Genomic DNA, 13,953 nt, shown 5'->3' with positions numbered 1-13,953 from the left:
TATGCATGAATAAATGAGAGTTGATGTCAGTGAGAACCAAGAAATGCCAGGGTCAACATGTGGTCGACCAGGTTTAATGGCTTTCTTGGATGATGGCCAGGAAAGGAGACAATAGAAAACAGGGTAGAACAGAGGTACTGAAGTAGAGTGGTGGATCCTGGTGGAAAGATTAGGAGGGACAAGCATATGGGAAATTAGTGGAGACAGCATTCAAGTGGCCTAGAGAACAGTCTGAGCTAGTAACTAGGTATTGTCAGAAGGAGACTAAGTGAGTGAAGAGGAAACTGTGAATTGACTTGGAGTACAAATTAGAAAGAAAAAAATGCTAAATCATGTGCTTCCTTGGGTCCTCTGGAAGCATTGAACTGGGACATTCTGGCTCTATCAAATGGTCATAAGGTAGTAGTATCTGAGTTATTATTTTATGCTATACACTAAATGTATAGGTAATAAGGGAGGGTTTGATAAGAGAAGGGAGTCAATTTTAACATGTCACACATTGTGCTAGGAGTTTTAATACATTCTATTTTATTTCATTTTTACAGTTGCTATAGAATACAGAACATAGTAATCATACAGATCAATGAACAGTTGCTGAGGGGTTGAGTAATTTGCCCTAGGTCATGTGGGTGGGAGAGTTCAGATTCAAGTCTATATTAATTGATTCTAAACCTCATCCTCTTTCTATACTAGTTGTCCAAATATTAAAGAATATTAAATATGCTGAAATGCACTGGAATCAGTTGTAGAAGGTACTCAGATGCATGTAAGGTTTCTGACTCTATTGGTATGGAAATCCCTTTCTCATAAACTTTTGCTCAAGTGGCAGCTTATATATATCCCCAAACTACATAACCCAACTATATAACCTAAAGTATAACCCAAGAGTTACTAAGTCTGAAAACTAGCAAATAATTGATTTTCTTTTGATTTCAGAACTCAAAAGTATGCATTTTTGGTCTGCTATTTTTGTGCCAGATTTACATCTATTTCTAATTAAAGAACAAGTAAGGCACAAACCAGTTAAAAATCATTATCTGCTTGCCATTTTTCCTCACAAGATTTTCACTCTAATTCAGTCAAACTACTACTTAGCAACTAGTTATTTCAAGTGGCAGAAGAGATTTACATAGGCACTGCCAATGTTTTCTTTGGACTTTGTTTCTAGAAGGTATCTGAAAACAAACTTCAAAATAGCTATATTTGAGTTGTAAGCTGTTACTATATTTGGCTAAATGAAGAATATCATCAAGCAAAACTCTGAAAAAATACACAGACTACAATTTTCTTTCTTTGTTTTCTTTTCTTTTTTTTTTTTTTTTTTTGAGACGGAGTCTCACTCTGTCACCCAGGCTGGAGTGCAGTGGCACGATCTTGGCTCACTGCAACCTCTGCCTCCCAGGTTCAAGTGATTCTCTTGCCTTAGCCTCCTGAATAGCTGGGATTATAGGTATGCACCACCACGCCTGGCTAATTTTTGTATTTTTAGTAGAGATGGTGTTTTACCACATTGGTCAGGCTGGTCTGGAACTCCAGACCTCGTGATCCACCCATCTTGGCCTCGTGAGCCACTGACCCCAGCCTACCATTTTCAATTTAAAGTATTATATGAACAAAAAATTGTTTGAAGCTTTAAAAGTAGTTCCCCATATTGATAGAAAGTTCCCTTAGTCAAGATCGAGACCATCCTGGCTAACACAGTGAAACCCCGTCTCTACTAAAAAAATACAAAAAATTAGCCCAGCATGGTGGTGGGCGCCTGTAGTCCCAGCTACTCCAGAGGCTGAGGCAGGAAAATGGCGTGTACCCGGGAGGCAGAGCTTACAGTGAGCAGAGATTGCGCCACTGCACTCCAGCCTGGGCGACAGAGTGACCTCGTCTCAAAAAAAAAAAAAAAAAAAAAAAAAAAAAAAGAAAGTTCCTTTAGTCTCTGGAGTATTGCAAATAACAAACCACCTTCTTTGCTGTTTGTGTGTTAGTCTTTTGGAGCAGTGGTTCTCAAAGCATCATCAGCAGTATCACACTTACCTGGGATCTTCTTAGAAATGCAAATTCTCCAGGCCCACTTCATATCTGCTGAGTCAGATTTCTGGGGGTGGAGTCTAGCAACCTGTGTTAATAAGCCCCCTAAGAGGTCCAGCTGCTCATTAAACATGGAGAACCACTTTCTTTGAGTGTATCAAACTTGAAATGCTGCTTGTACCCCTAGGTTCCTGGTGAAGCTATTTGTAGCATGAAAATAGAAATTTGCTAAGTAGTAATACACTGACCTGAAAAAAGATTCATTTTTTTTAAAAAAATTGTTTTTCTAATCTCTAAGACATATAAAAATCATTCCTCATTGATAAAATATTGCCCCTTCTTCAAACACTTCCTCTTCTAGGAACTTTTCTCCAAATCTCCCAGATAGATATTCTTATTTTGTGTTCTTTGTAAGGTACCAGCCCCAAATGGTATGTTAATAAAAGACGTTTTACTTTTCACAATAGACATGTAAAATTTACTCGGTGTAGATGCATGATTACAGAGTTTGACTATCTCTCGGGGGAAAGAAACACTGCTCAGGTTATAAGACCAAGGACCAGGTTCTGGATTATTTGTTATCTGCTCTTTGTAACACTGTGATACTTCTAGGCTTCTGTTATCATACACAAATGTTAGATGAGAAAGAGCTTGGAGGTCTTAGGTAAGAGCTTGGAGGGGACAAGTGCAAAATCATTGAGCAAAGCACTTTAAAAAGGAGTCTTGTCTGATGAATCCTCTCACTTCTGTTCCTTTTTGCAAAGCTCAGGAGGCCTTGGAGAGAAGATTATTGTGTTAGTTTGTTAGGACTGCCATAACAAAGTACCACAGACTGGGTGACTTCATGAAAATGTATTTTCTCACAGTTTTGGGGTGGGAAATACAAGATGAAGGTATTGGCACCATTGCTTCTTCTGAAGCCTTTCTCTTTTTCTTGTAAATGGCTGCCTTCTCTCTATGACTTCACATGATCTTTTTATACCTGTCTCTGCTTATAAGGACAACAATCATACTGGATTAGGGCCTATCGTATAACCTCATTTTACCTTAATTACCTCTTTAAAGACTCTGTCTCCAAATACAGTCACATTCTGAGGTAGTGAGGATTTCAATTTTAACATATTAATTTTGAGGGGAAAAAATTCAGTCCATAACAATTGTGCATGGCTTTGATTACTCATTTGTAGATTGAACTTGTTAATACTTCAGAATATAAATGGGTTGTAAACTTGTAGGTGAAATCTGGCTCATGTATTCCATTAGAGAGATAGCCCTACCACATTCCAACTGGGTCCCTGAAGCTACAGATATGCTCCATTACCATCCCCAAATGCCAAAGAATGAATGAGCCATCTAGAAGTAGGCAAACAACCACATTTGCTAAAAGGATAATGTTTCATCCATTAAATAAATGTGATACCTTTTTCCAGTCTGGTATCAATATAGAAGGCTTGTGAAAAATGAGTTAGCTGAGAGTTAATTGACTGTGGAGACTCTATTTTCAGTCTCTGCCTGTATTTTTTGAATTAATATACACAGTGGGTGATTCAGCAAAAGGGTTTAAAAATAAATTCTTTATTGAAGGATCCCACCAATTTGATGTCTTCATAATTCATGAAGAGTAGACCCATAATAGCTCTATTTTCTCTTCAACTTTGAAAATAAAGGATGCCATTAGTTTAAATTAGGCTTGTATGTGGAATAATCAAGTGTATCAACAAATATAGTTTGACTCAGATGCTGTTTAAGACTAAGAATAAATGCCAGAAAAGAACTGGCTAGTTCTTTTAAAAAATTAAATATGAAAATTGTATTGACAAGCTAGGGTAAAAGTGTTTTAGAGAGTTGATAGACAATATATAAATTTATAACATTCAATTATGAAAACTCAAAAATGTAATAAGCAAATAGTTACTGTAGAATGGCTACTCTTTTAAGGCGTACTCTTAGAATATAAAGAAAATAGAATATAAGACATCTTATTAGAGACCTGGCTGTATTTAAATATAAAGAAAATGTCATTAGAGACCTGGCTATATTTGTAGAATATATGAGCACTCAGGATAGTTCGTGAATATGTAGGTATGGAGTTGCCAAAAAGCATCTTTACAATGCTGTATTAGGGAGTTCCTACATTGGCTAGAGAAGGCCCACATGGAAAGAACTAGAGTATAAAATGTATTTACTTGATTTATTTGTTTCCCCTGAGAAGTTCAAACCCCTGAGGAAGTAGACCGTGGATAGTATTTTATCTCCTCTAGCTATGAGAAATGAAAGGATAGAGAAGTGAATTGGATTTGTCTGAAAGCTTCTGGAGCCAGGAGGCACATGGGACTTGTGCTCAGGTGTCTATTTCCAGGCATTATTCAGCAGTTTGGTCACATAATTTTCTCTAACATTAGTTTTTTGTTTTTTTTTTTTTTTTTCCACTGGTGAGTGGCATAATTGAAGAAAAAACTTTATGAAGACGTAAGGTCTTGATCTAAACCCTAAGAAGGGAAAGAGTAAATAAATGAGGTTATATACATGAAGGAATACTTTTTACTTCAGAAATTTTTATTTTCCTCCAGAGTGTATAAAATTGTGTACTTTTAATCTGTAGTTTTCATTCTAATCTGCTAGTATACTTTGATAAAAGCATAATTTCATAGGTGTATTACATTCGTGGGACTTGTGTTTATGGTGGTTAGGTCTTTAAAAAGAAATCTAAACCTTATTTATCTACATCAGTTGTTGACTTTGCAGATCACAAAGAATACAGAGCCAGTCATGCAGAAAGTACCTGTTTTTCATTCTGAGAGTTCAGACATGAACTGTAACCAGCGGCCCATTAAGTACCTTCTCTTGTTGTTTAAAGCATATCCTAGCTTTGCAAATTAATTGTTAATGCAGAATGTTGTAACGGAGCCATGGAATGAAATTCCTAGTACTCCAGTCATAGTAGAGATTGTGTCGAGTACTCTTAGTTGTGTTCCATTGTTTTGTGATTCTGTGGTATTGGAAAGTCTTGCCTAGAGAGTGTTTAGAAATGGGAAGTTAAGAAATAGCACCGTTTGTTTTTTTGGACTGTGTGTGTGATTTCCCCTTGATAGTAATATTGTAATAATTTCTGAGAAATAAAATTCTTTTTCTTTGTTTATAAAAAAGTTATTTGTCAAAATACTCACAAATGCTTTCCATAAGAAAACGTTTGACTTTTTTTTTTTTTTTGCTGTAAAAATGATTACATATACTACATTTAATGAAGTAGAGGACATTCTTGTAATATTGATACAGCAGAACAATATGCATGCCATTGACTATTGTTAATAGTCCAGTTGTGAGATGAAATCCACCATGAAACACAGTAATGTTTAATTTCATATTTAAGACAGAGCTAAATTTCAATTTAGAAGGTTCTTATATAAAAATTTCAGGAACACCTTTATAAACCAATTAAGAAGGATTTTTGTCTTAAGGGTTTATGTGCCTGGTATAAGATAGTTATACCTGTCTAATTTTGTTTTTCTTTTTCTGATTTTTACTTCTCACATATTGTATTAATGGTGCTTGGTGTGGGGAAAAAAAAAAAAAGATGCAGTGACATTTTCTTCTCTTACCCCTTATTTTCTACTCTAAGATACATATAATTTTGCAAATATTTATTTACCTTAATAGCTCAAACCTAGCTAACATTGCAGCTTTCTAATGGGCATGATTGTAGGTACCATGAATCATTGTCTAATAAAGAGACTGTTCAAATATGATATTATTTTACTGGTTATTTTCCCCACAGAGAAACTTTTGGGGTGAAATAGAGCTCCAAAAAGAGTGTTTTGGGGGAAATGGGAAAGGGAGGATTGGGAGTCTTTAAAGGGAATAATCTCTTGTGGTAATAGGCGTGAAGTAATAGTCATTTTGATTATATGAAACAAACAAAAAAGCTTTGAATGGGTGATTATCTGTACAACTACGTAGAGTGAGAACATAATGAAATCCCTAACATTTAAAACTAACAATGTAAAGTATAAATGTAATTATCTTTTAGCAAATAATTGTACATGTCAATTTTCTCAGTGGAAGATTTTGACAGTCTAAGTAGTAATGTTTGAAGCTTTCGGAACAGAATCTTTACCCCCTTCCACTTTTCATCCTTCTCAGAGAATGCCAAAGGGGTGGAGACATTTTTATATAGCTGATAGCAGGGAGAGCATCATTGGAAGAAGAGCTAATATTAATAACACTTGCTCTGTGTCGGCCACTGTCCTCAGCACCTTAGGTAAACCCCATTTTACCTTCACAAGAAACCTATGAAGAAGACAATATTATCCTCATCTTATATACTTACAAAAATATTTATATCATTACAAATAATTCCAATCATTATTTAAATAAATTTATTTATATTATTATAGATGATCAAATGATGCAAATAGCACATATTACTTACTTAGCCAACCAAATATACTCAGGCTAAATTAGAATTTGAACCATGGTAGTCTGGTGCCCCAGTATATTCTTTTAACTACTATAATACATTGCTCCTGGAGTCTAATATTCCCAAAGACATAAATGTTGATTGAACTAGGAGATTTGACATATTTAGCTTCTCATTTTTACAGATGAAGAAACTGTGTCTTAGTGAAGTTGGGTTAAACTCTACAGTGTTACAACACAAGGTGAGAGTCAGAGCTGGATGCAAACCCTGTTCAGTCTACCACCAAGGTCCATGCTTTCTTCCATGGATCCAGAGAGTGCGATTTACTGTGATCACAATCACATGTGATCTTCTTTTGGCTGCCTGTGGCAACCTGACAAGTTTATTTTTGAAGCTCAACCCATTGCTTACATAGGGAAGAACATTCCTAAGTTATAAAGAAGAGCTGGTGAAAGGAAATCATCCAGGTATGAAATAGGAATTCAGAGCTTGTTTTCTTGGTTTATCCATGCTCAGTTGTGTGTGCCCTGATGTTCATTAGGGTGTTTTACGTGTCTTCACTGGGTTACAATAACATGGATTTTTTCTCTCTCTCTCTTTCAGGTATGGAAAAATTGTATCTACAAAGGCAATTCTTGACAAAAACACAAATCAGTGCAAAGGTACGTGTAAGGGCATCTGTACCCTGAAATTTTGCCTATGCTATCTGATTAATGACTCTTCCATTGTAGAGGTCCAGGTACCAGCTGCACAGTGATCACAGTGCATGGTATGGAAAACCTCCTTAATGATGCCGATGTTTTGATAAGTTGTATTTCTAGTAACATTGCTCATTAATTTTTTTCATTAGCAAACAAAATGAAAATCACAAATCAGAACAAGTATCAAATTGCTTCAGCATAAAACTAAATTACCTCCTAACAACTTTGGGGTGTCTGATGTGAATGGGATCATCAGTGATGCAAATTGATTTCCTATATAAAAATGAGGAACTCTGGGGAAAACTTCCCCATGCAAAACACATTTCAATTTATCTGTTCTTTAAAGCTTTAGCAACATTGGTTGGCTAGGAATAAATTTACTGATGGGCCTATTGTATTAAGCTTCAGTTATAAGCATCTCAAGGGATTTCAGAGTTGGTATCTTATTAAGACAGGCTATGGTTTTCCTGGAAATACTTCTGAAGTCATCTGACTATATCTGTGGCTCATGTTTCTTCATGTCTGGGAATCCTGTATTCTTTTAAAAGTTGCATTAAATTAATTGTGGAACCTGTATGGTCTCTCTTGCATGACTCAGAAAATTAGAATGCTTCTGATAACATGTTGTTTGTTGTTCCTTTAATCTAGTCTTTGTAGTAACACTGAAATCAAGAAGTATAGTAGAGCCACGTTCATTCTAAACACTGCCCCTATTTCATATATGAATATAATGTGCACAAGTTTTAGGAAGGAACATTAAGAAACTCCTGTATATGTATCTTCTTACCTACTTGCATAATGGTAGTCAGATTCAATTCAGCAGTGAAAAAAATAAAAACATTCCATGTCTTCTATAAACTCAGAAATGAACTACATATTACAAGACAAAGAATAATATGACATGATTTTTTCCACCTAGTTTCAAGTCCTAGTTGAGGAGATACCAAGAAAACCAAGAAACTAATTCGAATATCCTTATTAGGATTACTATATCACCCTAATATATGTGAGGGTGTAACAGTGGTATCTAAAACAGAATTATCGACAAACCACTGTTAGAGGGGAATATAGAGATTTCTTTTTGGGAAATGAAGTTTATAAAGTCAAGGTAGAATGGGTGAGCTTGGGACAGGTGGATGTTCAGGAGAGATAATTTCAGAATGTAATTGAGTAGACCCATGTAGCTGTATTAAAAAAAAAAAAAAAAAAAAAGTACTGCTGGGCGCAGTGACTCATGCCTGTAATCCCAGCACTTTGGGAGGCCGAGGAGGGTGGATCATGAGGTCAGGACTTCGAGACCAGCCTGGCCAACATGGTGAAACCCTGTCTCTACTAAAAATATGAAGATTAGCTGGGCATGGTTACAGGCACCTGTAATCCCAGCTATTTAGGAGGCTGAGGCAGGAGAATCGTTTGAACCGAGGAGGAAGAGGTTGCAGCGAGCCGAGATTGCGCAATTGCACTCCAGCCTGGGCTACAGGGCAAGACTTCCTCTCAAAAGAAAAAAAAAGTACCAATAAGGACAGAAAGAATAAGGACCAATGAGGACAGGTTAAAATTTTGTAGGTTTTTAAATGATATCCTGGATATTTTAAATTTAATTCTATATGCAACATGGATCTCTTAGTAGTTTTTGAGAAGACAAAATATGATTCTGTAGGTGTTTTGTAAAGTTATTTCAGCAAAAGTATGTGAAATTGAATTATAAAGGGGGAGAGTGGAAGCAAAAAAAAAAAAAAAAAAGTAGGCTTCAAAGCCATAGTACAAGAGAGAAATTAGAAAAAAAAAAATCAGCTTAACTATTACTATTAGGATAATAGAAAGGAGTTCACCATGCAAGTTTTTAAAGGTAGAATTGGCTATTGACTCCATGTTGAGTCTTCTGATTGGGAAAGATGCCTGTTCCACTTGCTGAAGTAAGAAGTCCAGTAGTAGTGGTAGTAGGTTTTGGGGAGAAGGTATTGGACATGCTGAGTTAGAGTCTCTGACATGGCAACCATGTGGGCGATGTCAAAGAGGAAACTGTCAGAAAGTCCAGGGCTACAGATGCTGACTGAAGTCAAGGGAATAGATAAGATTACCAAGGAATAATGTATAGAAGGGGAAATGGAGTGGAGTGCATTAGGTAGGCAGCTGAGAACTTGGAGAACATTTAAGAAGAAAGCTGGGCCATGACCAAGGGATGATGTTCTGTAGGTCTTGGCCTGTGGGAAGCATGTGACATGTTTGAAGCATTAGGATGCTAATTATATTGCATCTCGACCTGCCCAACCCATATACAAAGTCTTAGGTCAGGCAGTTCATAATATTGGTCAAGCACCAATCAGAAGCACAAATACTGCACAGATAAGCAACACCTGGAAACCTCAATAGGTAGACTCATAACTGGAGTGGTCAATATGAAGGGATACTTCCCTATGCAGAGTTTTGCTCAAGCATGCAGATATCTGTGGTTACAGTACAACACTGAATACCATGAAAATGTAAATTGCCAACGTGCAAAAACTGTACCCTTCTATAATTGTGAAGGTTTGAAGAAAAAGGGATGTAACTGAAAATGGGTGGTCAGAGTCTCCATAAGCAAATTATATAGTGGGAGTGTGGGTGCTTATCAGGACAAATTATAGTATAGGTATCCTTACCTTAGCTCCTAAAATCCCTATCCACACTTTTTTTTTGCAACAGATTATTTAATTTTCTCTTTCTGTGGAGAGATTCCTAAAATCAGTAGAAATAGGGCCTGTGTACTATAGAAAACTTATCTCCAAAGTGGGATGTGTGAAGGGTGATACAAGACTGTTTATTGGAGATACTAAAAGAAAATTTTAGAATTTACATCTCTCTGTTTTTATATCAACTTTTTGTGAACATTATATATTCACATAATCTTACAAATACATAGATTTTAAATAAATATGAAAATATTGAGTTTGCTGCTTCAAAATACTTTTATCTCTAGTGATGTGAATAATGGTCTCACCAATAAATATGGAAGAAGAAAAGGAGTAAGAGAAGGAGGTAAAAAAGGAAGGAAGAGAGGGAGGGAGGAAAGAAGGGGCTGTGGAACAGCCTAGGAAAATAACTTATAGAAAGGCATCTGTAAGAAATTGGACAGCGGTTAGGCCGGACATGGTGGCTCTTGCTTGTAATCCCAGGACTTTGGGAGGCTGAGGTGGGTGGATCACGAGGTCAGGAGATTGAGACCATCCTGGCTAACATGGTGAAACCCTGTCTCTACTGAAAATATAAAAAATAAGCTGGACATGGTGGTGGGTGCCTGTACTTGGGAGACTGAGGCAGGAGAATGGTGTGTACCTGTGAGGCAGAGCTTGCAGTGAACTGAGATCGTGCCACTGCACTCCAGCCTGGGTGACAGAGTAAGGCTCAGTCTCAAAAGAAAAAAAAAAAAAAAAAAAAAAGAAATTGGACAGCGGTCAGACTGTTTCCACTGAGCGTAATATGAAGCTGGCAAAGTGATCATGTACCCATTATATGCTTATAAAAGCCTCCCGTTGCCTTGCTTATCCTCAGCATGTGGAGTCTGTGCTTAGCCGTGTTGAGTGAATCACAACATCAAGCACCTCATGGGGGAGGTGCCCTGTAAGTCAGCAAATCATGATAAAAAATTTACTACTATCACTTTCATGTTTTCAGAAAAATTCTATTTTAATGATATGCTGATATATATTAGAGTATTTCCTTTCAAAAAATAGACCTTGACATAGTTATGAGAAGATATGATTAGAAAGACAGCAATTATAGAAAATTGTGTATAATTGTTCAGTAAGTTGCGAAAGTTAGGAGAAAGATATGAGGTCATGGAAATGTTCAAGGAACCGGTAAGAACAAGTATTGCAACAATCATCTAAATGTTTATTGGAATTGCCAAGAAATGAAGCAGGAGTAGTATTAGAAAAAGTGACTAACCTAAAATGTATCTGTGGAGAAATAATGGGATGGGAAATGATACTAGGAATCTGTAGACCATGATGAAAATGAAGACTAGTTGGTTATAAAATTTGATGATGTGAGATTCTAAATTGGAGAGTTTAGGTAGGGGAGAAAACATACTGAGAAAGGAGGCAAGAGGCCTACCACTTACAAGTCTGGTGAGAGGAGTGATGTGGGAGAGAGAAAAGAGCAAAACTCAAAGTTGAGAGGGCTACAAGGGAAGTAGTGTCCTCAGAGTAAGTTAGGTAATGATGGGAAACATGCAAATTAAAGCAACATGCAGTGATAGTTTATAACCACTGAAGTAGCAAACATTCTAACATGTAGGCCATTCAATGCTGTTCACTCTGAAACTGGTTCATCCGTTCTTCATTGGTACCATGCTAAATTGGTACAGCCTGTTGAAAGTCAGTATGGAAACAGCAATAAAGGGCATACAGTTGAAACTAGTTAGTCTGTTGAGAATATTTATTCAAATATGTTATCTAAACATATTTTTTAAATTATGTATCTCTGTACAACTCTGAACACTCTCATTTTCCATACTAGGAAAAAATATAGGAAGCATCCAAATTCTAGCTTATGGAGCATATACAACGGTTATGTAGCTGTTAAAGTGGTAGTCATAAAGACTAGACTATGCCAACCCTAGAAAAATGTTTATTATATGAAGTTAAATCAATATAAAAGTGTATAAAATCATGTGTACACTGAATATGGAGCTCTGTAAATATTTGAGAGTCAGGATCAGTGTGGTTATGTCTGTGGTAGATCCAGGCTGCCTGGGTTGAACACTGCCTCTTCACTCAGTAGCTGTGTGACCTGTGGTAAAGTAGTCAATCACACAGTGCCTTCTGCGAGGTAAAAACATCAGCAAGGTGATAACAGAGCCTCACTCACAGGGTGTGTGATGATTAACAACGTTAATACATGGAAAATGTTTGACGATATCTCCTGTTACTTTTGTATAAAATACTGGCAATATCAAGCAAGACAAAAATGTTTGTTTTAACATAGTGGGATTATGGGTGATATATTAGCGTTATTATTATTATCTTAACATGTCTCCAAATCTGTTCTGTTGTCTTTTTGGGCAAGGAAAAAAAATACAGTTCTTGGAAAAATTAAGCTGGTTTTAATTATGTTTGTATTTTGGTTGTTCTTTCTATGGAACCTGAGTAACTCATGACTATATGTTTCTTCGTTTTTGTAAAATAATTCCAGATGAAAATAGTGAAGAATTGGGAGAGAATAGCATGCTTTGCTTCTTAAAATAATAGGCAAAGGTTGAGTACTTCTTGACCATTGCTTTGTTTAGGATGTGTGAGGCGGCTTTTTCAAACAAAATCATGAAGAGCATCAAGACTGTCATCATTAGAGAACACAAATTGGATTTGGTCTTCTCTGGGACACTTGGTTTTGAATGCTTTGCAACTTTATCTCCAGGCAAAGGCTATACAATTAAATCTAAACATTAGGAACTCAAGGATTTGTTTATTTTTATTTTTAAAGACATGATTGGAATTCAATTCTTCATTAGCTGTTGCACGTACAGCATATTGTGTGTAAGTTACTCTTTACCAAGGTATGAGGGAGTCCATGAACTTGTCTACTTAGAGATAAAAAGAAAAGGTATGAAAAGTAATCTGATGCATTAACCAGCAGAATTGAATCCTATTTTAGTATTTGAAAGAAAAGCTTGTATGCTCTCCTGAATCCCAAGCACACCCTGTAAGTTAGGGACAGTAGTTAGGCCTAGGTAAGCTGACTTACTTTATTCTGGAAGAGGTTATCAGGAATTCTTTCAACATAACCTCTCGTTTTCAAGATTATTCTTTCTTGGGTGGTGGCTGCATCAGCTTTCATTCTGTATAATATGACAACCTACAACAAAACAGTCATCATCAAGCCAAAATGACCAGAAATTGCTGAACAAAGCGAGCAACTGCTCCAGATGGGGAGTAATGAAAAACAGACCACAGTTCATTCAGATATTCAAACACAAGGACGAAATAAGAGCTATTGTACAAGTCACAGAGATTTGCACTGCATTTTTTTGCTTGTTTGGTTTTTGTTTTCCCCATATGTTTTCCTTCCGGATCAGTGTATTTGCTAATTTAAAAAGTCAGGGAAAATTAAATGAAAGTGATTGAAAACAAGGTGTAAATCTTAAATGAATTCACTTGTCTGTGCCTTCCTGCTTTTGAAGGTTGGTTTCCCTTTTCTCCCAGCAACCACCAGCCTCACCACCATCATATTTCTGACAGGCTATATGTTTAGAGTAGAGGGAATGAGTAATGAATATTCCATAGAAAGTTTCCATGCCTATTAACCATAGGATATAAGAATAGATAGAGTGTGCCAAACATACCAGCTCACTTCTGAGGGTTTGAAATACTCTCTTTTGCCTTTGTTGTCACAGGCCGGTTACATTATATTTATGGAGCTTATGTTACCTTTGACATTACATTGAGCCCTTAAAACCAAAATTGGAGACAAGTATACAAAAGTTCTGAAATCATCCATGAAGGATATCATTCATTCTTTATTAAATAAAACCATAAATTGTTATTTCTTCTATAAGATAACTAATTCTACCTATGACACTTATTTTATAGAGAGGATTTAGAGCCCATCTAGGTTGTCTCAGAGAGTGGCATGACTTTGTTACTGTACTGAATCCATTTAGCAGTTCTAGACTCACAATCATGCTATACATTTTTAAAGTATTTCTAGGTGAATAAATATTAGGCCATACACTTGGATGACTTTGGAATTCATCCCTTTTATTTTACTTTTTCTCTTTTTTGCATTGATGGGATACTTATACATGTGAGGGAAGTACACATTTCCTTCTCTCTT

The 13,953-nt window shown here is 36.3% G+C and overlaps 1 protein-coding gene across 6 annotated transcripts in view; it reads left to right on the top strand.

Annotated features, from left to right (window-relative positions):
• The window catches only part of RBMS3 (RNA binding motif single stranded interacting protein 3), a 750,151-nt gene that overhangs the window by 200,064 nt on the left and 536,134 nt on the right, over positions 1-13,953 (top strand). For all 6 annotated transcript variants that reach the window (XM_026454169.1, XM_023207252.3, XM_023207251.3 and 3 more), the window contains one exon: positions 7,043-7,101. In XM_026454169.1, coding sequence (XP_026309954.1) covers positions 7,043-7,101 — 59 coding nt within the window. The remainder of the gene's footprint in view (positions 1-7,042; positions 7,102-13,953) is intronic.

Source organism: Piliocolobus tephrosceles, chromosome 2 (assembly GCF_002776525.5).
Source record: "Piliocolobus tephrosceles isolate RC106 chromosome 2, ASM277652v3, whole genome shotgun sequence".
Lineage (NCBI taxonomy): Eukaryota > Metazoa > Chordata > Mammalia > Primates > Cercopithecidae > Piliocolobus > Piliocolobus tephrosceles.
The sequence above is the reverse complement of the archived record's forward strand: the minus strand, read 5'-3'. Positions and strand labels throughout refer to the sequence as shown.